At 43.0% G+C, this 25,777-nt stretch overlaps 1 protein-coding gene across 1 annotated transcript in view; it reads right to left on the bottom strand.

Annotated features, from left to right (window-relative positions):
- The window catches only part of LOC6603838 (midnolin homolog), a gene marked incomplete at its 3' end in the record, with an annotated part of 85,187 nt that overhangs the window by 41,021 nt on the left and 18,389 nt on the right, over positions 1 to 25,777 (bottom strand). Inside the window, exon 2 of the mRNA XM_026994118.1 lies at positions 16,638 to 16,703. Within this exon, the coding sequence (XP_026849919.1) occupies positions 16,638 to 16,703 (66 nt within the window). The remainder of the gene's footprint in view (positions 1 to 16,637; positions 16,704 to 25,777) is intronic.

Raw genomic sequence — 25,777 nt, 5'->3', positions numbered from 1 at the left:
AACTAAAAATAAATACCCCGTTAAAAAAAATGCTAAGAAAAAAAATCAATTAAAATAAAATCAAAATGTGAGCATGGGATTTTTGTTTATATATCAAGGAATTTCATCAGAAAATACTTATAGGGGGTGAAAGGGGGTAAGGGAATACGCACCGGCACCAAAATTATTGTTGTTAATTTTAGTGGGCTGTTGATTGATTAATTCAGCCATTCTTGAGGCCGTTTTCTGTGCTGCTTCGTGTCAGAGAGAGAGAGAGAGCGAGAGAGAGAGAGACCGAAGAAAATACGATTTTCCACACGGATTTGTGTGTGTGTTTTTCCTTCTTCTTCTTTTGTTTAATTAATTGGTTGATTGTTTAATGAAATTGAATTATTTATTTGGATTGAAACTTTCATTTATGGCACACATTTTACACTTTTTTTGGGTTTTTTTTGTTGTTTTGTTCACTTTGGTCTGCTCTTTTTCCTCTTTTTTTCTAAGGCTCTTTCTTTTCGCTGGAAATGGATATATATGAACTCCTCATGATATATATTATTGTTCTGCTTGGGGTGTTATGTCCCTCGTTATATCTCCGTAAATGGGGTCAAATATTATCTGCAGACAAAACAACAATAAATCGTTTGGACCACAGACAACAGCCACCAAAGACCACAGCCACAGCCACAACCCCCCCAATCCCGAAAAACGACAAACGCCGCAGACCCCAAAACAAAAAAAGAACAAAAAAAAAAAAAAAACTTTTGCCGCTTGAAAGAATTTTACGGGTTCTTTTGCTACACTTCCTGCAGAAGAGGGTGCTTTCGGTTTTGGCCAGCGGTCTGTAGTGCCGGAAAAGGGAAGGTCTTTCGGAGTCTAGATTCAACAAACGAATTCTTCTGTTCCTAGGGGAACAAGTCTATGATTTTTGCAGATATTCAAACAAAGTCCTATCATTCAATTGCTAAAATTATTACATTTTTAAGATAATTCAATGAAATCACTTCAAATTAAACTTTTTGGGCAAAAAACTTTATATTTTCTAAGATTTCTAAGCCTGTTCCCTATTTCCATATTCTAAAGTTTTCTTAAAAAAAAAATAGTGTTGTTTTCGAAGAAAATTCACAAAAGAAAAGATATGTTATTTGTTAATTGAATTAAAGTTCTGTTCTTTTTTTAGTTCTCTAAGAAAAAGGGCTCGAAAGACAAGTCTCAACTCCTTAAAGTGGAGTATTTTTGAAGATATTTCAGGAAAAAACATCAGAAGTCAAGGCTACAATAGATCGGATCACAATCTACACACTCTATTCAACAATTTGATTGAGAAGAAACAATAGCAAAAGAATTCCTATGGAACATTTAGTATTATTTCTGAAGATAATTCCAAGAAACTTCACAAATTCTAGTATCTAAATGATAGTTTTCATAGTTTCACAGTCACCACAAATCCGGTGCCACATTAAAAAATTCAACAAAAAAAATCTCTTTTGAGAGCATTCAGAGCTCTATCATTTGATTCCTACGTATTTCTGAGTATCGGAGGGGTTGTTATTGTCGTTTCCGACATAACCGTAGGATGGTTGGGGTGGTGGCTGTTTATAATCTTTGGCACTTTTTTTAGGGTTTGTGTTTCACAGTTCTTCTTTCAGAAATTAATGAGAATTGCGAAAAACAAAAAATAAATTGTATTAAATAAATAAATATTTATTCAGTCACTTTGTTGGAAATATTAAGAGTTATATTTCACTACGACAACAGAGAGATTTGCCGGGGACGACGCACAACCTGCCGCTTGGAGATTCGCACACGAAATGAGGTCAAACGAGATACGGGACACAAGGACGTCGACTGCGACGGAGACGGCGACTACGAGCAGCACGGCACCGACTACGGGCAGAGACAGCCACGCAGCGACGTCGTTTTTACGTTACGATAAACGAAGAAGAAGCAGCGCCTGCCTAAAGCCCACACGGCCCACGGCCCACAGCCCACAGCCCACAGCCGACAGCCCACATGAAAGTAGCGCAAGGGCGACCGACAGCCACCACCCAATGGTTTGGGGGGGTGGCAAATGTGAGAGAGACAGAGAGAGAGAGAGAGCTTGCAAGCCGGCAATGGTCTGTGGAACGTAAGAGCACAAGTTCCACTCTCTCACCCAGAGAGCAGAGCACAGGCAGCGGCAGAGGCAGAGGCCCTTAGAAATGAGGGATGCTATCGTGGAGTGTATGGGGGAGGGGGTGGGCTTCTGCTGATTCCATCTTACACTGTATTCCGTTACAGTTACAGTTTGTTATGGAATAAAACTGATTACATGATTCGTCGGTGAGCAGGTCGTGTCGCAGGGGGTGGTAGGTGGAGTTGGGGAGGGTGGCAGCCGCATCTGCTCTCTGTGGAGATCAAATGGTGGGCGCTCTCAGGCATCCAGCTCGAGGGGTCGACAGTTGCAGAGCCACTGTAATTGAAGACCATTTGCGTCACAGACGACGTTTCTCGCTGAGACATGCAAATGCATGCACAAAATAACCGTTAGAGTCAGCTGATGCAAATGGCACACAACGGTAGTTACTTGGAGATGGCAACAACAAAAAAAGGGGGGGAACAGGAAGGGAAAACTAGAGGATATGCAGATTTTACTTTATTTTGTATCCAATAATATTCTCTTTACAGCAAAATACCTTTTTTGCTCACTCTCATTCTCTATTTCTATTTGTTATTTGCTCTCTTTGCCAACTTCTTTATTCCTTTATTTGTTCATATAATCCCCCTCAAGATCATATCATTATCGCGATCATTATCATGTTTAGCAGTCGCTCTTCCTCCCCACCCCTCCCCTGCCCGTTCTCCACTCTTCTGTTTGCACTTCAAAAGTTCCGCACCCGCACCGCCTTGAACCCAAATAAATTATGATATTCATACACACACGCACACATGTATATTTATTCAAGCAGATATCCGCCTTCTCTTTCCACTCCCTCAAGCCCGCACGGGAAGCAAAGATCCAACTTGCCAAATCAAAAAAAAATAGATAGCAACAACAGAGAAGTGGATGAAATGGAAGAAGCAGAAGAGCATTAAAAGCCTCTCTTAACCTTCGGATTTTGTGTGTGTGTTTCGGCTGCTCTGCTGCCGATGAACGCACTTCAACCCGAAACCCGAAAGCTCAGCTTAGAAGCGAAGAAACGAAGAAAGGCTTGGGTGCAAGCGGGAGAGGAAACGAACAGAGTGCTGCCAAAGAGCTGGGAGAGGAGAGGCGGAGGTTCTAGAGCGAATCTCGGGATCGTTTTGCACTAAGAAAGGGTACGGTGCGGTGTCGGTACCCGGGTACCGTAACCACCAGCTGCTTAAACAACAAATACAAAAGCAAACACAAACAAACACACGCACGAGGTAAATAAATAAATAACGTGTGCAGTTACCGTGCACGAAATTATTAAATATATTTATTATATTTATTCACTTATAGTTGTTAAGGGGGGGCTCTGGCTTCTGTGTTGCTATTTCGGTGCAGATTTATGAGGCTGCGACAAAAAAACAAAATCAAAATCAAGTGAGGCCCCTACCGCGGGAGGGGAGCGGAGAGCAGCGCAGCGCAGCGGAAGCTCTTCTCACGTAACAAACGAAACGACAACGTACTGTACCGTATGACGTACACGAGATTTTTGTGCAGTTGTAGAGTCACGAGGCTCTGGGTGCTGGATGTTAAGCATTCACTAAGCTCTGGCTATAGTTGCAGAGCCACTGGTCAGCACACGCGAAGATAAAGCGATGTAGAGAGACAGAGAGAGAGAGCGAGAGAGGGAGAGAGAGAAAGAGTGAGAGTATGTGGAACGCGAACGAGAGGCGATACGAAGTCGCGTCAGACACGGCGAACGGATTTTATGAACTAAAAGCAGCAGCAGAGGAACAGCAGCGGAAAAGCAGCAACAGCAAACAGGCAGCAAATGCAGTGGCAGCGACAGAGAAGCCAGCAGAGACAGAGACACCGACCGACCGCCTGCAGCTGTTCTCTGCCTCAACCACCCACCACTGCTCTGCCGCTGCCGGTGCCGCTGCTGTGGTGAACTTCTCTGCCTCTTTTCTACTACAAATATTTCATTCAAAAGCCAAAAGCAAAGGCACAAAAAAAAGCGCAGCCGGCAAAAAGTTTGAACAGCTGAAAGACGAGCTTTGCCCTGGACTTACGTCACAAACAACGGCGGCCGCGGCAGCAGCGGCAACGGAGCAGAGCAGAGCAGAGACAGCGACGGTTGCAGCAAAACAAAAAGTAAACAAATATAAAAAATGAAAACAAAAGAAGTGTGGAAGAAAAGAGAGAGGGTGGCATAAAGCGAGGAAAAGAGAATGCTGACGCAGCTGGTTTTACAATGGTGAGGGGGAGTGCAAGAGAGGCCTATAAGGAAGTGCTGGCACAAATAAATTATTTAAACAACAATACAAAAAATCCATTGTTTTATGCAGCAGTCCGAAAAAAAATGCATGAATCATCGGCCAAACAGTGGGGGCACGGAGGACAATAGTGGGAGGTGGGAAGGAGCTACTGGGTATGCAAAGGAATCCACAAGAGGGAAGCAAAGAGAGCAAGACAAAGAGAGAGAGAGAGAACCAAACGGGAATCAAACGAAGGAATGTGGCCCACACGAAAGGTGTATTGCCACAAGGTGGGGGCATTCGCAGGAAGCCGACACACGACTCACCTTCCGCCGAATATACCCTGCCCTGCCAAGCCAAAGCCAAAACTGAAGAGAGCGTAAGAGAGCGTAAGAGAGCGCTCTTGGCAGCGTTCAGCGTTCACTCTTCGAGGCATGGAAACTCACCACAGGAAGGCGGGCAACGAAGAGTGGAGCACCAGCAATGAGGGGGGGAGGGGGAGGGGGAAGCAATGTTATGTGGCCGTGTGGAGCCCAAAAAGAGAGGCGCACATGGGAGCATCGCACACTCATTTTGTTGCTATATTTTAAATAATTAATGAGCGGCTTGTTCAGTTATTAAAAGCCTGGGAATAAACAACAGCAGCGGCAGCGGCAGCGACAGCACCCCTCTCCCCCCCACCATTCACCAATTCCCCATTGCGGCAGGTGGAACGCGTATCAGGAGCCCAGAAATACCCCGCCGAACCGAACCGAACCGAACCGAAATTTGATTAGGGGATTGCCGCCTCAGAGTCCCGCACAACTTTGTGGCCCATAAAAAAAAAGAAGAGAGAAGAAAGAGGTAACAACTGTTTAATACCTTTCAAATGAGATAAACTTCACACCCCCTACCACCCCGTACCTCCGGAAAGCCTGAATAAAACCCAAATAAACCCCAACATTTTTTGTTCTTTTTCTCTGCGGATTGGACTAAGTGGACTCATCAAAGGGTCATAAAATGGGGAATGGCTAATGAAGAGCGATATTTAGCCTTTTGGAAAGCTTAACAGCAGGACAATAAAGGAGCTCGAGTTCCTCAAAGGCCAAAGGCAGAGTAGAGAGATATTCCTCAATGATTTTATTAGATCTCAATAGCGAAACCCTTGCGGCATCCACAGTTTATAAGATGTGATATACAATGATGTTTTCCACTAAATTTCCTACACTTTAAAGCAATAATCATATGGTTCCTTCTAAAGACAGAACCAAGAATGCACTTTTCCCTAGAAATCAATTCATTCGATGATTATTTCCATCAAATATTCATCAAAATCTAATAAAACTAGAATATTACCCAATTTAAAGGCAGTTTCCATTAGGAAATCGGAACCTTTACGCATGAAAAGCCGAAAAGTAAACTTGTCAGACCCTTTAGGTCCGTGCAGGACCCTTCCTAACCCTTATCAGGCGGCTATCTTTCAAGCCACAAAAAATATCAATCATTTCCACTTTGCCGACTCTCTCTCTCTCTCTGTCTCTCTCTATTCGTGTGTTGCTCTTTCAATTACCGTTGCTCTGACTCTCAGCTAACTTGCATTTCGGTCGCCCTGCGGCCCTGTGGCGGGCCGCAACCGCAACCCCCGCACCGCAGAGACCGCACCTGGACAAAGTTTTCTGTGCCGCTGGAAAATGGTATAAATTTTGTAGTCATGGCACTGCCCTCCCCCTCGGTGTTCACGTGTTGGGATCCACTTGTTTGTCGTGCCCCAAAAGTGTTGCATTTGTTTAGGCTGTCGAGACACGCACTTCTCGCCCGCCCCTCCGCCTCTGCGCCCCACTGCTCCTGGCTAGTCTTTTCCCTCGGGTGATCTCCCCTGGATCCCCATGGAAGCAACAGTCGTCGTCGTCGTCGTAGGCTAAAAATTGCGTGTGAAATGGTTTTAACTTTTGCTTTTTATCTTCAATGTGGCAGTGGCACGTGAGGCAGGTAAGAGGGTGGCCGGAGCGCGCGTGTGTGTGTCTCCTCAGAAGTTACGCATACGCCATGCGAGCCCATTGCCGATGCCAAAAGCTGCCACAGCTTACAGTTTTGTATCGCTTTTTATTGTGTTGTGTGGGTCCTTGGGAGGGGGGGGGGGGGGGGGGGGGGGGGGGGGGAAGGGAAAAGCCCAAGTTTCTCTCTACACTGACAGAAAGCAGGGAATTTATTCCGAGCTTGAATCCTCTTGAAATCTTTGTTTTCTCTCGGTGCATCTCTCCCCCCCCCCCCCGCCACGCAACAAAAGTCAACGAAAATGCCAAATCTCATGTGAAACTTATTGTTTTTTCGGTTCTTGTTCTTTTACTTGACATTTTACTTCTTACTTTTGCTGGCGTCTTGTGTGGAAATTTAATGGAAAGCGACGTGCCATGGCAACTTGGTCTCCCCCCTTTTTTTCGGACTCTTTTCGGAGCATCTTTTGGCAGCATTTGCCCGATTTTTTCCCCCTCCCCCAAAATCAGGTAAAACTTTATTTGAATTTCGAAAAGGATTAGGCATTGCAGAGATGCAGATACACACTCTTGCCACAAAACCATCTTCAAGTCCAAAAACCCAATATTGAGGGTGTGTGGGGCACGTGTGGGGGGCGTGTGTGGGGCGTGTCCCAGGACTTAATTGACTTTCGAACTGACTAACCATCCATTCCGAAAAGCAGACCAGAAAGCTGTGCCCCACATGTGGAGAGGCAGGCACACATAAAATCATTTAAATAATAAATGTTGCCAGGAAAAAAACCCCCCAAAAAAAAGTGTATCCGATGGCAAGTGGAACTTATGTAAGAGATATGGGGTGGGGGGTGGGTGTGGGGGGTGGGGTGAAGTGAAGCTTAGAATGTAATCAAAGTTTGGCTAATGAAAACATTTCGAAACAGAGCCACTCTGATCCTCTTGGCTTCCTGCGGAAGGAGGAGGATGTGGTGGAGGTGGCTTCCCATAAAATCAATAAAGTTAAATAACTACGAAAATAACTGAGAAATTGGGCCACAGAAAGAGACAGAGACAGAGAGAGAGAGAGGGGGAGAGAGAGGGAGTGCTGAAATGTGTGGAAGTGCATTTTCCCTTCTCCCCTTAAACCCCTTGAAACATTTTATTACACAACTTATTCACAGGATTTTTTGGGGGAGTCGGAAATTGGGACATTGCACACTTTCCACTCGCATCTCTGCCGTATCCGTATCTGTGACTCTGCTGTGTTTTTCCTAATGAGATGGATTAAGGGTCACAGGCCACAAGACCCTGCCTGCCCCGCCCCCTGCCTGTCTCCCTCTCTGCTGTGGACCACAGTATCGTAATAATTCATGTTTCATGTCAGACAAATAATAAATATATGCTAAATGATGTTTGTTTTTGTGGTTTAGTCAGAGCATCCAAAATGGTTCACTTTTCCTGGGGAAAATGTGGGAAAATGCTTCTACTTTCAGAGGGGTTAACGAATGGTTAGAGGGGGGAACCCCATCAAAGGTGGGCGGGGTACGAATGCGGCAGGAAATGTACAATTTCCTACACCGACAGTTGTAGAATTATTCTGTGTGGCATGATATGTAAATGGGATTAAAGTGCAAAACCAAAATATAAGCCAATTAAAGGGAATATTTTCGAGTGGCTTTGAGGCGGGTTTACAATTGAATGATGGGCCGGCACTGTACGGTTTTGCAGGTCCCCAAATTATGGAAAATATTTCTTTATATACTCTCCCTGCTCTCTGGCGATCCATAAACAATCTCCATCTAGTCTCCCCATTAACTGCAGGCCGTATCCAGAACATAAAGCTTCTCGTCTAAACAATAATTAAAGAACTTCCCGCCCCCCAAACCGGGCCGTCCTTCTCTTTTTTTATAAAGCCATAAACATTCGGAATGTGCATTCGATTTCCCCCTTTTGGCAGAGGAGCTCTCCGGCGATTCTCCAGGCGGTATTTCCCTCAAATGAACCAATCGACCGTGAACCATTGGGTCGCCGGTCCCCCCCCCCCCCCCCCCCACTCTCTGGAAACAATCGACAATGAGAGAAGCACACACTTCCGGTCTCACTTTCATTCAATTCTTTGTCATTCCCCCCACTCCCCCCCGCCCCCTGCAACGCTTCTACTGCTGCTGGCTGCACTTTTATTGCAAAAGCAAAAAAAAACACACAAAAACAAAAGCAGATGAAAAAAAATCGCATAAAATGCAAAACGTTCGCGCGTTTCGTTCGTTTCTCCACTAAAAAGGTCTATAAACATTTTGAGTCATCAACTACGTCTACACCCCACTCCACCACACCCCCCCATGCCCTCCCATCCTCCTCCCTTTGGTACTGCTCTTCTCCACCTTTGCGCTGCCCCCCCGCCCCCCTCATCGTTGCCCGCTCTCGCCGAGTGTGTGAGTGAGAGTGAGAACCAATTTACAGCCATGCCGAAAAAAAAAAACAACGAAAACAAAACAATTTGTGAGAAACAACGACCAGGGGATACCCTTTTACCATGGGAAGAAATATATATATGTATTTTTTAGATCTTGGTATTTTATGCGGTATTTTTTCACCTTCCTACCACTAACCAGTATTTTTTTTTAATCGGTATTCAAACATCTCATAAAAAAATAAAGTTTCCTTTGATCTAGAGCCAAATATTGAATATTCCGCTCATCCGAAAGTGCTGATTGGTGCTAAGGACAAAGACTAGCCACATTTTCACAGCAAAAGAGACACTTTCTCATCGTCTTCTTACTCTCTAGCCAGCCAGAGACAATCCCCCCCCTCTGTTTGGACCCTTCATACCCTTTGGAAACATCACAAATTACAGGGTAGCCAAAGCAAAAGCCAAACAAAATTAAAGCAAACAAACAGCACGCACAAGCATTTAATGGAGGCCACATGTGGGGCAGCACAAAGGGGTGGGGGGGGATATGTTGCAGGGGATACACACATGTCTATCTGCTTTTCGGTGTGTGTGCTTTTGCATTGAACTCAAATTCAAATTTCAAATTTGAATAAAAAGCACAAAACGGAAATCATTTGCCATTCAACTCCCCTCCCCGCCCCCCTCCTTCCAATGGAGAGTGTGGAAAATGTCTCAAGTGTTTTAATTGCCTGCAACAGCCACAAAATCCGATAGGAAAATCCACAAGCCGACAAATAGTTTTCCCCCAGCCAGCAATCGCATAATTTCCATGGAAACTGGGGGGGGAAATGCCAGCAGAACCCTTCACCAAAATGAAAGCAAAATCGAGTGCAAATGGAAGCCTTTTAATACCTGTCTCAAGTACTTTAATTGCCAACTAAATTTAGTACAAAAGAAAACCAAAAAGAAAAACAAGAAAATATTCTCGCATTTTCTTAGACATTTTCCATAATTTTCTTAGACAAGCAAACATAATTTCCACAACTTTAAACTGCATTTTCATTGAATTTTCCATTTTCCATATATTTTAATTGCCAGCAAAAATCAAATTTGCAAAGAAACTTTGCTTTTGCTTTTGTGTTTGTGTGTTGTGCAGTGTAAGACAGTGGTCTAGTGTAAAGTTTTGGGGCCATCAAAATTTGCATAATTAGACAAAAGAGCCCCCCCCAGCCGAAGGGGCGTCGGAATCCGCCTACGACTGCCGCCAGGATGCCAAGAAAATGAACTTCCTTTTCCGGTGCCCCCCCTTTGACCGCCTCACTGTCCTGCTTTCAGGTCCTTTTCGCTCTTCAAATATTTCCCTGGCATTTTAGTTTATTTTCCGATTGAAGCTGCAACTTTTTGTGGCCAAAAAATGTTGTTGCTTAAGACAAACAAAAGCGACTACTTTGGTAGAGGGTTGGCGGCTGCCTTCCAGCCTGCAAAAATTATCTACTTCTTCAGAGAAATTGATGCAACAAATTCTCCTCTCCCTCCCCCTCCCCCTCCTTCTCTCATTCTCTGCTCTGGAGTTCACTTTTAATTGGAATTCGTTGCACATTAAAACCACAAACATCCTCTCGTTCTTCTATCGCAAGTTTTCTTGGAATTGCCTGTCGTTTTGATTAATGGAATGGATATCTCGAGCCAAAATACATGCACAAATTATGGCTTCAATCGGGGGGAAGTCGCGGAGGGAGGCAGCATGGCATAATGATGCATAGAAGTTTTGATTTTGATTGAATTATTGATATGCCAGGCATCACAGGGGGGGCCCAGGGTAGGGTAGGGGAGTGGAAGGGAAGGCAATTGCTGGTTGATTTCCGTTTTAATTAAGTTGTGTTTTTGTGCATAAACATCGAAGACGACACAAACATCAATGAATGCCAATTCCTTGAGACTTAAAGACTTCGAATTTGATTAGATTTCGAGCATAGATTCCTTCGGGCAGAAGTCAGGACTCAACCAAATAAAGGCAGATGCCACATGCCTTGCTGCAAGCAAATTAAAAAGTGTTCCAGCGCCACAAAAGGGTTAAATGGCTTAAATGTTGGGGCAGGGCAGGGCAGGGCTGGCCAGGGCTGGGCGTGGCATGGCCAATAAAAGCACGTGAGTAATGTGCCAAATGGTGGCAGCATCGAGCGCGCGCATTGCAGGTCATAAATTGATTGAACCCCAGAGGGGGACGAGGGGGGAGGACGAGGAAAGCGGTGGACGAGGGGGGAGGACGAGGAAAGCGGTGGACGAGGGGGGAGGCCGAGGAAAAGCGTGAAGAAAAGTGCACAAAATATTTGTGGTTTAGTCGAAGCCACTGATACCCTGGAGAAATGGAATGTAAGAGAATTTATTTCACAAAAATTTCGTTTACGATTGATTTTTCCCCCAAAAACTAGAAGATATAGTCCACCGATCCGGTCAGATCAAAAACATTGATCTGTGATAAGTTTTGAGAAAGATCTCTCTAAAAATCGGCGAATTTTGACAGGAAAACATCCCCAAAAAAAGCTTTATATCTATATCCACGCCGATATCCCACTCAAAGTCATAGTTCCCCATTGAAACAGAGAAATATTCATCTAAAAAGCAAGCAAAAAACCAAAACGGCAAAAAACAATTGCAACGTGACACATGCCACAGGGCAGTGGCAGTGGCAGTGGCAGGGCAGCAACACTTTATGCCTCTGATGCCACACTCCAATGAGCAGCAGAAAACTGCGAACAGAGCCCTGAAGAGCTGAAACCACAAACAGAGATCCGAGAGCAGAGCAGAGCAGAGCAGAGCCCACGTGGCGTATGAGTGACGTGAATTTATGTAATCTGTCCCACAGGCGGAAGCAGGAGACAGCCGGAGGAGGGACACCGGGGGGGGGAGGGTGAGAGAGGGGGCGTTGTTCCTTGCCACAGGGGTATTGCTTAACCTGCCACGTTCTAATCAGTGAATGTAACTGCAACAATGTTGTTGCCACGCGGAGAGGCAGGGGCAGAGAGTGACGGAAAACCAGTTTCCATTGCATTTGTTGTTCACCTTCAGCGTCCTTTAAGCCAGTTACTGCAGACCAGGGGGGGCATGGGCATGGGCAGGGGCGGGGGGGAGGGGAGGGGGAATGGACTGCTGGACTGCCAGTGGGCACATCAACCCAAACAGCCAATGTTGCATGCCACACACAAACACACACAGAAACAACAAACCAAAGAACAACCGAGAGAGGGCTACAGAGAGGGGGCGAGGGGAGGCACAACAAGAGCGAGAACAACAGCAGAACAGAACAGAACAGAACAGAAAACAAGTGCTGTGGAATGCCACCGATTGCCCACCAATGGAAAGACTCGATTTATGTAGACCCTGGGGATACCCTGTTAAATGAATGGAAAAGGCAAGGGGGAACGGCAAGGGGAAATCCCAGGGATTTGTGGCAGATTTCTTTTGGCAAGGAAAGAGCTTTTCATTCACTCAAAGACGGGTGCATTCCCTGCATTCTTTTTTCCCTATAAAATCGATTTTTTATTTAAGTATTTTATCATTAAGAATATTGCATTTCACTGGGGAAACCAGTAGGCTGGCCGTAATACACCCAATCGACCTGCCCAACAGGATGATCTAAGAGGACCTCTACCCCAGAAACCTGAATAGATAAAATAAGGAGGAGGATCTCCAAATTATTCGACCTTATAACACGTTTTTTTTTTACATTTTTTTTTTTAATCATCAAGCTCCAAAAGTAATAGCAAACAACAATATGTATTATTAAAGATAAACCTACAACAAAAAAAAAATAATAAAAAAAAAACTAGGGAAACCACTAGAATTATATTTTTCATTTATTATTTGTATTTTTTTTTACCTAATTAATAAGAATAACAATTAACACAAATAACAATATACGAAAGCATACTGTAATTATTAAAACTACTTTTATAATGGTTTGGAAAAATCCCATAAAGACTGAGTTTTTTTACGGTTATTTTTTCAAAAAAATTGTTTTCTCTTAGCTTAAGAATTTATTTATTAAATTTAAATTTATTTTCTGTAAAATTGGCATAAAATAATCTAAAGAATTTATATATTTTTCTTAATTTTTTAAATGTTTTTTAGCTTAAGACTTAAAAAAAATATATTTTCTGTAAAATTGGCAACAAAAAATTCATCTAAGGACTTTATATTTTTTTTATTTTTTAGTAGCCAAGAAATTGAATTTAACCCTTAATCCGCCTTAGCCCTTAAGAGCCCATGATAGTTAAAGAGTTTTAGAGCCGAACCCATCAAAGATATTCCAATAATACTTATTTTTTACTTAATTTTTAGTGGCCAAGAAATTGAATATAACCGTTAACCCATTAAGGACCCATGAAAATGGTGAAACATGAAGAATTTTAGAGCCGAACCAATGAAAGATATTTTTATATATAATTTTATATAACTTCTTTTTAAGTAAAAAGAAAAAATGGCTTTTCTGGGTTCATCCACAAAAAGTGTCTACTGTGAAAATTTTGAAATAAATTTGATTTTTCTAGCACTTTTCAAGAGAATCATCATGGCGCGCCTTAAATGGTATACCCTGTAAATCACAAATCAGCAACTGCATTGGCCAAATGCCTGGCATGCACCGCACTGGTGCCACACAGCTTGGAAAACTCACCATTTTCCATGGAGATGGAGTCACAGTCGGAGTCGGAGGATAAATTTAGAGACTGACAGGAAAGGGGCCAACAGGGGGGGTTCCTCTGGCAGGAAAAAGGTGGCTTAAGGGGTACCAATTCAGGCGGTACGCAGCTGTGTCTGTGTCTGTGTCTGTATCTATGACGTGTGTGTGTGTGTGTGTGTGTGTGTGTGTGTGTGTGTGTGGGTAAACCAGTTGGAGTGGCAGGACGACTCTCATTCCGCCTTGATTTCAATTCCAAATCGGCGACAAACACTTCACAGAAGAGAAGAAAGAGATGGCTATAGCACGGGTAGGAGTAAAAGAGACAGAGATAGGGAGAGAGAGAGGGAGAGGGAGAAGAAAGAGCTCTGGCTGCAATTACAATTCAATTAATGCGCTTATGTGCCATTCTTCTTGATTCATTCTTTTGGGCTCTTTATTCGTTTCATTCCTCATCAAGATTCTTCTCTCTCTTTCGCTCTCTCTCGCTCTCTCTTTCTGCCACCACTTACATGCCACTTCTGTTCTCCTCTTCCACACTTGTTCGTCCTCTTTCACAGTGTAGTAAACACATGATAAGAATGAGCGAGAGAGAGAGAGGAAAGAAGGCGAAGGCGGAGGCGGAGGCCTTCCCCGTCTCCAAGTCTGAGTCTGAGTCCAAGAACTTGGAAATTTAATCGCCGTCGCAAAAGTTAAACGACCGCGCAAGTTGCTTAAGACATTCGCTAGAAAGAGGGGGAGGGGGAGAAGCAGGGGGGAGGGGGGGAATAATGGGTGTAAGCAGAGAGTAATGGGCATTGAGGGTGACTACAGGGGGATTACAGGGCATCCAGGGGCGGAGAAGGAGCGTCTTTCAATGGGCGTTAGGTGGGGGGCCTTGCAGCAATAGGAGTAGCAAGTAGGCGGTGTGGCATGCCACATAATCAGCTCATGTGTGAGCGGAGCAGAGCGGCTCGAGAGTTTCCAAAAGGGAAATACCAAACCACTTCCTACACCAGTCCCTGTCCCAGGCCCTGCTCCTGCCCCTGTCCCTGTCCCTGCCTCTGTCCCTGCCTCTGTCCCTGCCCCTTACCCTGCTTCTTGCATCCTTATGGCTGCCCTGCCATTGCCATGGCTCGTTCCATGGGTGTTGTTTTTCAGGTTGTTAGGGGGATTTTCGTTTTCGAGTGGGGCATTGCACAATCAACGGTTTTAAATTGCATTTTATTTAATTAAGAAGAAAACACACACACACACATGCACACACACACACGCACACACCTAAAAGATAGAGAAGTTTTCACATTGAAATAAAGAGGGGAAAATAGAGAAGTTTTCACCGAGAGAGAGAGAGAGACTCTCCCCGTTTGGTTTTTGCACAAACTTTGTGTTTTTTTTTTTCTTATAAATTTTCCTTACATTTTCCCTCGAATAACAAGCAAAGTTCCTTTCCACACGGTTCAAAAGCCAAAGTTGAAAGTCGCTACGGAAAAGCTTGCTTTCTCCGCGAAGATTTGTTGGTTTTTTTTTTTTTGTGGGATCATTGAATTTGCTTTGTGAAAACAACTTGGCAAAAGCTTAAGAAAAACTTCTAGAATTGTTAACGATTAACACAGGTGGGTGGGGAGAGTGTGGGGGGGGGGGAAGGAAATCGCTTAAGGGGGAAAACCTATGCCACTATATGGCATACAATGGCAAAAAGTTCACCAAGGAAACCCAAGAACATTGAAAGCCATTCGAGTTCTTAATGAATAATCAGGCAGAACAGGCACTCAGTTTTCCGCCCAAAAACCTTCCATTTTCGTTTTGAGGGTCTCCCGTTTTCACACGTTTTCTCAGGCAAAATCGGGCAAAGTTTTGCTGCATTTCAAAACAAAATTTGAGGTTGGTTTACCAAAAAGTATTCCTTATAAAGCAGCCACAAGCTGCAGAGTCCTGCTAATGGCGTCATTTAAATGTTAGTGCCTCAATATGACTTTTATTTTTGTTCCTTTCGCAAGACGAAAGCGGGAGCACCAATTTTCCCGTTTTCAAAAGTAAAATCGCAAAGTTTTTGCGAAATTGAAAGCCGGAGAAAGCCTGATCTCAAGAGAGTCAAGGAGAACATTTCACTCCCCTTTCCTTCCCTTTTCGTTCTTCAGATTTTTCCTTTTTTTCGGTTAAAATTTGTACAATTTGCAGTCTTCTTTTTTTGTTATTTCTGTCTCTCTGCCAAACATTTCTCCTCCTTCGTTTTCTGTCTTTTCTTTTTGCCTCTCAAAACTTTTCACTTAACATTTGAGTGCAAAATGTTCATCTAATTAGCGAAAATCAGCAAACAAACAAAAAAAAAACAAAAATCATTTGTCAATCTCCAACAAAGAGAAATGACAAAGTTCTACAATAAATAAAAAACAAATTGCACAAAACACACAAAAAACATTGTAGTGTGTCTCTTCCATTAGCATAGGTACCTTGGCCGGCCTCTCTCTGTCTCTCTCTCTGTCTGTCCATCTCTCTCAAAGGTCGCATTAGACATGGACGACTCCCCGAACTACTGTGAAAGTTCTATAAAATAAAACTAATAATAATTATCAACGCCATTGTCAGGCCATCAAAAAAGAACAGAGAAACCAGAAACCAGAGAGACACAAACACAAACAAAACAGAGAGAGAGAGAGAGAGAGGGGTGGAGGATATGGGATATAGGGCGGGGAGGGGATCCGGAAAAACTTTTCCAGTTGTTGGTGTTTTTGGCGGCTCACTGGAAAAACAACAGGAACACCATTTTCTAGTTGTTTTTGATGTCCTGCCACCGCCGCCCACGAAAAGCTGAGCATTTGACATTGCCACACACAGAGGCTGTCCTGCCTGTCCCCCCCTGCCTGTCCTGCCTCTCTCCGATGATGGCTTCGGTCTGGCGGTCGTCAAGCATTTGCCATCATCATTGTCATTGTCTCCTTCTGGCAGGCAGAAACATCAGCACTGCCAGAGCCAGTCAATGTCTGTCTTGCCACAAGAAGAGGCACGGGCACACAGGCACAGGCGCAACACAAATGGCGGGGCAGCCAGGACAATAAAATGTCATAATGAAAGTTTTTTCAATGCCAGAGAGGGAGAGCGAGGGAGAATGAGGGGCATTTTGGAGTTGCTTATAAATGGGGCACATTAATGGGTTTGTTGACTGCCGCCGCGGCTGTCTGTCGGTTATGGCCCAAGACCATCGTATGGCTCTCATGTCCTCTGGCATGTTCTCTGTTATGTTCTCTGTTTCATGTTTGTCCTTGACAATGGGGGATTGAAAGAAAAGGCTTACCAGAAGTGGGGTGCGGAGTGCTGCTCGTTGAAGGAGGGCTTGACTTTGACCAGAAACGGAACTTACCTAAAACGGCAAAAAAAAAATATGTATCATAGATGATTAAAATATACATGGGTAAGAGGAGGAACATGGATTTACAATTTTTAATATTTTCTAAAATAATAAATTTTAGTTTTAAAAACTTTAAAATTGTAAAAAAATAATTTAAAAAAAATAATAAAAAATAATAATAAATAAATACATAATATTTAAATTAAATATTTTCATATTACGATTAAATATATTTTCCATTTATATTAAATATTTTCATATTTAAATTAAAAATATTTCTATAAATTTAATATATATTTTATAATTATTTTAGTATAATTCATAAATCAAATACTTTAAAAAAATGTATGTTTGAATAAAAGCAAAATCTATTTAATTTTCCAACGTTTTGCATTTAAAGACATAGTAAAAAGAAATTCTTTAAAAATATTTCACATTTAAAAAACAAATAATAAATAAATAAATAATATTTAAATTAAATATTTTCATATTACGATTAAATATACATATTTTAAATTAAAGTTAAATATTTTCATATTAAGATTAAATATATTTCCCTTTAAACTAAATATTTTAATATTTAGATTATATATTTAAATTAAAAATATTCTCTATTAATTTAATATATATTTTTTAATTATTTTAAAGAGTTTAATTCATAGATAAAATACTTTTAAAAACATTTTTGTTTTAATAAAAGCAAAATCTATTTAATTTCTCAACGTTTTGCATTTAAAGGCAGAATTTTTAATTGAAATATGGTTGAAATCTTTTCTCTAAGTGTGTGGATAGGTTCCCTGTAAGAAGTAAGAAAAAAATCATGTGAAAAGCCACTAGTTTCCATCAGGAAAATTATTCGCCCTTAAATCACAGCCCTCTCATATTTTCCACAGAGCTCTCGCAATGCCATTTTCCCGTGTGTGTGTGTGTGTGTGTGTGTGTGTGACTCGATGAGGCAGGGCGGCGGCACTCAACAAATCATAGGAGGAGTACGGAGGAGTATTATGGCAATTTGCAGTTATTAATCACACGATACAGCCGCCCCTCCTGCCCCCGCTGCCCCAGCTACCCCCCTCCATTCACTCATCAAATATGCAAAAGCAGTTGCAACATACTGGCGTGGCGTGGCACGGCATAAGCCCCCAAAAGTGGCAGAGATTTACGACCTACTTCCATATGCATGACAGCTGCAAAACGCCGCTGCTTCGAGCCTGCCTGCTGCCTGCTGCCTGCCGCCTGCCATCCTGCAACAAAGTGAGTGACTAACTAACTGAAGAGAACTGCAATTGAAACAGAAACAGAATCAAAGCCAGAGACATACTCGTACATATGCAAATGTCTGGCAGGTTACCCTTCGACGGCAGACGAGACGAGACGAGACTCCTTTTAGTGGCGGATATCCTTTGGCAGCAGCAGCTCCTTTCGGAGCTCTGTGGATTGCAATTTGCATTACTCATTTGACACTCACTCGTGTCTCAGACAGACAGGCAGTGTTGCAACACCAGGTGGCAAAAGAACCCAAGGAAAAAGAAGCACGAAAACTAAAAGCTGGCAAAGAAAACCCAAAGATGAAGACAGAACACAGCCAAGACGTTGATGAACGACGGAGAGGCGCATAAAATGTATAATCCTTGAGTGCCAGGGCATACAACATGCAACATGCAACACACACACACACACACGGAGGCAATCTCTGATATATGTACGTGTAAATCTGTTGAGTGCAACTTTTGCCTGTCATCCGCAAACATGAAACCACTAATTGATGCACGAAGGAAGCACCGGAAAACACCAGAAGAGACTCTCACTCTAGACTCTAGAGTCTCGGGGCCTGAAATGGAGATGAAGGTTAGATGAGGCAAGAGTAGCGCTGCTGCAAGCTGCCAGTGCAAAAAGTACCCGACGTGCAAGTCGTGTGTTGCATGACTAAACTTTTGGGTTGCTTTTTCAATATTAATTAACAAACAGAGGAAACAAAAGAAACAGATACTTTTACAGATGCAAAGATGCAAGTTTCTGTGGCAGATACACTTCACAGACCTGCAGCCACAGTCATTTTATTGTCTTCCAGTTACAAAAAGACTCTCAAGGGGGGGAAAAGGGTTGACAGCTGTTGACCTTGACACAAATTTCCGTGGATTCCTATCAGGATTGGTAGAACGGGAACAGGTAGCACATTTACATTGATAAACATCCTGTTGGTTCCATTATAATGACTATTTGGTTTATTTTTTTCAGGCCTTCGGGATCTGGTTTTTATACCCGATACTCAAAATGAGTATTGGGGTATATTAGATTTGTGGTAAAAGTGGATGTGTGTAACGTCCAGAAGGAATCGTTTCCGACCCTATAAAGTATATATATTCTTGATCAGCATCAATAGCCGAGTCGATTGAGCCCTGTCTGTCTGTCCGTCTGTCCGTCCGTCCGTCTGTCCGTCTGTCCGTCCCCTTCAGCGCCTAATGCTCAAAGACTATAAGAGCTAGAGCAACGATGTTTTGGATCCAGACTTCTGTAATATGTCACTGCTCCAAAAATATTTCAAAACTTTGCCCCGCCCACTTCCGCCCCCACAAAGGGCGAAAATCTGTGGCATCCACAATTTCGACGATACGAGAAAACTAAAAACGCAGAATCGTAGAAGATGACTATATCTTCTAGAGTGCAAAATCTGAACCAGATCGTATAATTATTACAGCCAGAATCACGAAAACAATTTCACTCTTTCTCGCTCTGTCTCACTCTAACACACAGGTTTCATGGTCGGTTTTGCCAATTGCAAAATATGAGTTCAAGGATCTCAGAACCTATAAAAGCCAGAGCAACCAAATTTGGTATCCACACTCCTGTGATATCGGACCTTGACCGTTTCCTGTCCAAATTTCGCCACACCCCCTTCCGCCCCCGCAAAGGACGAAAATCTGAGGCAACCACAAATCTCAGAGACTATTAAGGCTAGAGTAACCAAATTTGGTGCACACACTCCTTTAAGATGTCACTATAAAACGTATATCTCAGAATTTCGCCCCCCCCCCATCCGCCCCCACAAAGGACGAAAATCTGTTGCATCCACAATATTGCAGATTTGAGAAAACTAAAAACGCAGAATCATAGATAATGACCATATCTATTAGATTGCTGAATCTGGATCAGATCAGATCATTTTTATAGCCAAAAGGAACAAATCAATTTGCAGTGGCTACGCAGCGCCCGACGTCACGCTCAGACTGATTTTCTGTCTCTCTCGCACGCACTCTTTGTCGTGTCGTTAAATATTAGCGGCGTCTGCCGGAGGAGAGCCATACTGACTTAGTATCGGGTATAACCGTAGAGTTGCGGTGTCCGCAGCAACTCACAACGTTCCCCCTCGTTTGTACTGAATTCGTGGAGAAAATTTGTTTAAAAACCTCATTTTGATTTATAGAAAATATGCATTTTTATTTTGCCTTTTTTTCATTTTAATTGCATTTTTCATTTTTTTATAATTTAATTATTTTTAAAATATTTTTTCATTTATTTTTCGTTTTAATATTTTTGTTTTTGTCAGCAGCTGTTTTTTGGTAATTTTTTTTTATTTATTTTTTATAAATTTCATTTGTTATATACTTTGTTTTTTATATATTTTATTTTGTATATACTTTATTTTTTATATATTTTATTTGATATATATTCTATTTTATATAAATTTTATTTTTAATATTCTATTTATTTTCTTATTTTTTAAATTTTTTTGTTAATAAACTTTTTAATTAATGGTTTTTTAAAATAAACTTTTTTTTTTAATTTTAAAAAATTATAATTTTTGTAATTTGTTGATGTTTCTTCTTTTAACCACAACAAGAGCAGCACTTCTCCTTCTTTTCTTGCTTTCTCAGAGGTGCTCTCACTGATGCTACGGGCGGTTCCCGGCACCGGTTGGACTCTTCGAAATCGCAGACATCGGAGACTAGATCTGGGACCTTGAAATTTCTCATCAGCCACGCAAGATATTCACAGAGGTTGCTGCATGCCAACAAGAGAATGATAACGCAGCCACAGATCAATAGAAACATGGGCACTTTCCACCAGCAGTCCTCCTCTTCGGCAGCATCTCTACTGCGAATGGTATTGTACGTATCCGCCGCACTCTTGAGATCAATGCTGGCGGAAGATGTGAACCTCAGGCGGCACTGTCTGCAAATATTGTTAAACCAATCCATATTTTGGGATATCTGGGAAAATCTGATTTCTGAGGGCAAAGCTATTGACAGAAAAGTACAAAATATCTGTATTCAAAGATTTGGTTTAAAGGTATTTTTCCTTTGGATTTCTCAATTTTCCTTTCATTTTCCTTAAGCTGCGAGGGGAAAAACTGTGTCAGTGTGTCTCCCACAATCGATCCACAATCCGCAAAACCTTTGGAGACCTTTTTTACCTCCGCCCGTGCCCCAGTATGCCCCCCACAGCCTCTTGTGCCCACTGAGGCCTTCATTCTTCTCCGCCTGCGCCTCCCATTAGCCGTCTTGCCTCATGACAATCATAATTGGTTGGACAATTTGCCTTTGGGCCGACATTTACAACAATTTGCATGTCGAAGGAGCCTCCGCTGTCCCTCCTCAAGTACCCCCGCTCTCGATATTTTTTAATTGAATAAAGTGCACTGTGGACCCAGGCAGCAGCTGCCTGGGGGGGCCATCCGCCCAACTTGTGACACTTTTCATTGTGAAAATGTCCTGCAAAAAGGAGCACAACGATAAGAGACGGCTATGGCTGGCTATGGAAAGGGGACAGTCGAGAGGGATAGGGGGTGGGGGGGAAGGGGACAAAGGTCGAGAGCAGCACCAAATGAGGCATGAGAAAGGCGACAGAAATCGTGCGACAAGCTATTTTTGTGCCGGTCATAAAAGTGCGCCAATAACCCACTGCACTTTGCAGCTCACACACACACACACCCTGTCACACACCCTGCCACCAGCACCCCCCCGCCCCTCTGAGAGGCCTACTCTACTTACAACACACATACCAGAGGAGGCGGGGGAGGGGGGGGCGACAGCAGATTGAGTTGTGTGGAAGCCACTCGAGTGAATGCCCCCAACCCCATATATCCATTCATTTTTGTTAATTTATTGCCTTGCGATTGCCCCAAAGATGGGCAGAAAGGCGACAGAGAGAGAGAGAGAGAGAGAGGGAGGCGATGGGTAGAGAGAGTGATAGCCAAAGGAAAGAGTACGATGGATAGTGTCTAACAGGAGGGGGAGGGCAGGAGGTAGCCATTGCACGTCGCAAGTGCCAATGCTTAAAACTTTTTGCTACGTGACTCGACAAGTGGCCAAAACGAAGGATATACTGGCCAAAAGGAGGGGCAGATAGAGGGCCAGGGGGGAGCAACAGCAGGAAGGCGTGAGCAGCAGCAGAGCAGCGGAGAGGGGCGAAAGAGGGGGTGGTGTGAGAAGCTCTGCCCAATACGTGTCTCAAATATGCACGCACGCACACAACAATCCACTGAGAGAAAAACTAAATGAAAATCAACTATAAAGTATATTTAGAGCCAGCAGCACTAGCCCTAAAGAGTAGCCTCTTCCCCCCTCTAAAAGAAAACATTTCCAAACACAAGATCTCTCAAAATCTGCACGGAATGACTCCCAAAGAGACCCATGTACAGTCTTCTTCTTTTCTCAACAAGGAATTCCCTTCTCTCTCCTTGCCCTTCCCAAAGCAATGCTGCAGCCTGCCACTGTAAAGAGCTTAGAACATGATTGATCGCGTCTGTAACTGAGAGAGAGAGAGAGCCATAGACAGAAGCAGAGAAGGAATGCAGACGCGGTCAGCGTCGAGAGAGAGCAACAGAAACTCCCAACAAAAATGCAAGAGTCGGCAGCGCAGCTCGGAGCCAGCCGAGTCGGGCGCTCTGTTTTCGGGATCTGTTTTTGCTCGCTACAACAGCAAACTTCGTTTTTCGCAAGCAAGACCCGAAAGCTTGGGTCAGCCGAGTCTGGCGCATGGGTGAGAGAGCAAGAAATCAATGAAACGAAGCAATCGCTGGAGTGGTGGTTTTATGGCATGCAAGCTCTCGCAGACGAAATGCAGATCAAAAGATGAGAAAATTGAGACGTCGCGACGGCTCTGCTCTCCAAACACAGCAAAAACAATGCAAAACCAGGAGCCGGCCTTCCCCAGGGGAAACATTGAATCGGTTTTATTCCGATAATAACTGATGGACCCCCTTCTATACTTCTTGTATCGCTCATTTTTGTTCAGTGTAAACCTTCTTGTGGCAGTCTGTTGCCGCTTCTTGTCTTTCTGCCTAATTTCTTTCCCGCAGAATCTTTCACCCACACTTGGACACGAAGATACACTACACTCGCGCGCACACACACACACACACACACACAGGCACATACATACACATAAAAATCAGGTCATGTTCGCTGCTCAAAGTAATGGAATTTGTAATGCGTTCATTCTCCCACCAAAATCCCATCCCATCCCATCCCCACCCAACGGCATACTCCTGCCACCGTTCTCCACCCCCTCCCTCTCGCTCGCTATCATTTGCCACGGGAATGTCGTTTTGTGTGCTCGTCTCTGTCTTAGGTTTTCGCCTGCTCTCCTCCTGCCTGTGTGTGTGTGTGGCATGCCCCACCAACAACCTGCGCCGCAGCACTCTGCCCCGTTTTTAGTGCTCTTGCCTTTATTTTGCGTGTGCCCGTCCGTCTCTGCAAATTAACTTCTTCCAGCAGAAAGGGGGAGTGGGGGGCAAGGCATGGTGTCACGATGGTGGGGCATCCTCCTGTCCTCTCCTCCCCTCCCCCCTCCTGTCGAATGCGCTCAAGTGGCGTGGAGAGTGGAAACTTCAGTAGCTACGCTTGTTTCCCATTATTAACAATCTTTGTTGCCATTTTGCGTGTGTCTGTGTGTGTGTGTGTGTGTGTGTGTCGTCTCCTGCCATGTGTTTCCATGTTCCACCTCCCAGCGGTGGCAGCTCCATCTATGCCCCACACACAGATACAGCCAATCCTGCCCCCCTCCGACCGTTTGGAAACGCCTTCTTCTTCGTCTTTTAGCAAATGTATTCAATTAGTTAACTGAAGAAAAATTATATCATTAGCGAGAGGTTTCAAGGGGGAAAAGGGCTGCAGGAAGGGTCTGGCATGGCAGGAAGGGGCCTTGGAATGGCTGGAGGCATCTACCTTCGAAGGACGGTTTATTAGAATTAATAATTGCCTTGGCCTGACATTAAACGGGGCTATAATAGTAGTGGCAGGAGACGAAGCGCCACAGGAAAAGAGCTAGGGGGGGGGGGGCGAAAGAGGGAGAAACAGGTTGCCTCCCCAGGAAGGTAGCTAAAAGGCCGTCAAGCTGGGTAGCGACATTCCTTGCAATGATTATAATCGAATTTGAATGGATCTGAAAATGATGAAAGGTGAAAAAACTCTGATGATTCAACAACAACAACGTATCCCAAAGGAAACATCCCATTCACTTTTCAAGTACTTTCCGAGTGACCGAAGGGCGCGACTGCATGACGCGCGAGACACTTCTTTCCTTAAACCTAAAATTTTATTTTCAGAGCATATTTCTGAGTTCATTTATTAAAAGGTTTATAAATTTGATGGATATATTTTATTTTATAATTTATAACTATTATATTTTTGTTTTTTTCCCTAAATTTCCATTAGCAGTAGTAGTTTTTTTTTAGTAAAAAGCAAGTAAAAAATTCCCTCTCAACTCTCATTCCCTGAGCTTCCAATATCTTTGTAAATTCCTACATTTCCACAAAATATTTGCTTCTCTAAGAGATTTCCATATTAATCGAATTCCTTTCGCCTCGAATCTTCAAACATTTCCTTTGTCTTCCACGAAACTTCATTCCTAATTTGCTCTACAACATTTTTGATATCAACTTAAGTTCTTGTCAACTTCCAACCGACTTTTCCTCATAATTTAATTAAATTGTGTGAATATCTACCCCCCCAAACCCCCCTCTCCGTTCTCGGCCACTTGCTTAGTTTTTCCCCACTAAAATTTGACTCAATTGAGCGACAGAAAAGCTGCTTTTCTTCTCTCCCGATGCTCTCTTCATTATTTGGGTCATCATTGGGAGAGGGGGATGGGGGGATGGGGGGAAGGCACACAAAAAGACGGGAAAAACTTTTCAATTGGCCTAATGACGGAGGAAACTTCCTGGTCCTGCCGCCACTTGACTCTATGGCCAGGAAAATCAAGCAGCCAGGCACAAGGCAAAACTCCTCCACAGAACTTTCCACATTTGGTAAAATGTTTTAAAAATAAACCCACACACACAGACACACAAAAAACAAGTGGCCAAAGTGGGGGAAAATCAAGGAAAACAAACAGAAATTCCAATGCAGAGCATAAGTTTTGTCTATTTTCACACATTCATTGGCCAAAATCCAAGAATTATAACACGAATCCCATTATTTTGGTAGCAGCGGGTACGGCAATGGGAAACCCGTGGAAATTCCAATGGGAAGCCAGCCCAGGAACAGGGCCAGGGGCAGGGGAGGGGCAGGGGCAGAGATGATGAGTAATGTCTATGAAGGAATGCTAGCAAAAAGTGGTTCTTGGGGAATGTTTTCTTGCGTGTTTTTTACGGTCTATGCGAAATGGAAAATGGCAATACGAGAGTGTGAAATGAAGGAGTTAGGGTCGGGCATGGGATAGGGGCTATAGTCGGGGGCAGATCGGCTAACTGTGGAAGCAGCGAAAGGTACCAAGAGAGTGGATCTTTTTATGGGAAAAATGTCGAAATATTTTGTATTAATAGATCTACTAATGGGTTTTATAAGTATTTCATTGGGGTTTTTAGTGTCCTTTAGGGTAGATACCGGGGATAAGATTAAGATATAAGATTTTGTTGAACTTTTTTTTGGTTAATTTTTTAAAATATTTTTATATTTTAAATTTAAAGATTATTATTATTATATTTAACATTTTTAGAAATTTTTTAAATATTATTATTATATTTAAAACTTTTTTTATATTATTATTATTAGATTTGAAATTTTTTTTAATTATTTTTATATTTAAAATTTTTTAAAATTATTATTATTTAAATTCTTATTTTTTTTTGTAATTTGTATCAT

Source organism: Drosophila persimilis, unplaced genomic scaffold (genome assembly GCF_003286085.1).
Source record: "Drosophila persimilis strain 14011-0111.01,24,50 unplaced genomic scaffold, DperRS2 tig00001261-arrow-arrow-pilon, whole genome shotgun sequence".
NCBI classification, from domain to species: domain Eukaryota; kingdom Metazoa; phylum Arthropoda; class Insecta; order Diptera; family Drosophilidae; genus Drosophila; species Drosophila persimilis.
The sequence above is the reverse complement of the archived record's forward strand: the minus strand, read 5'-3'. Positions and strand labels throughout refer to the sequence as shown.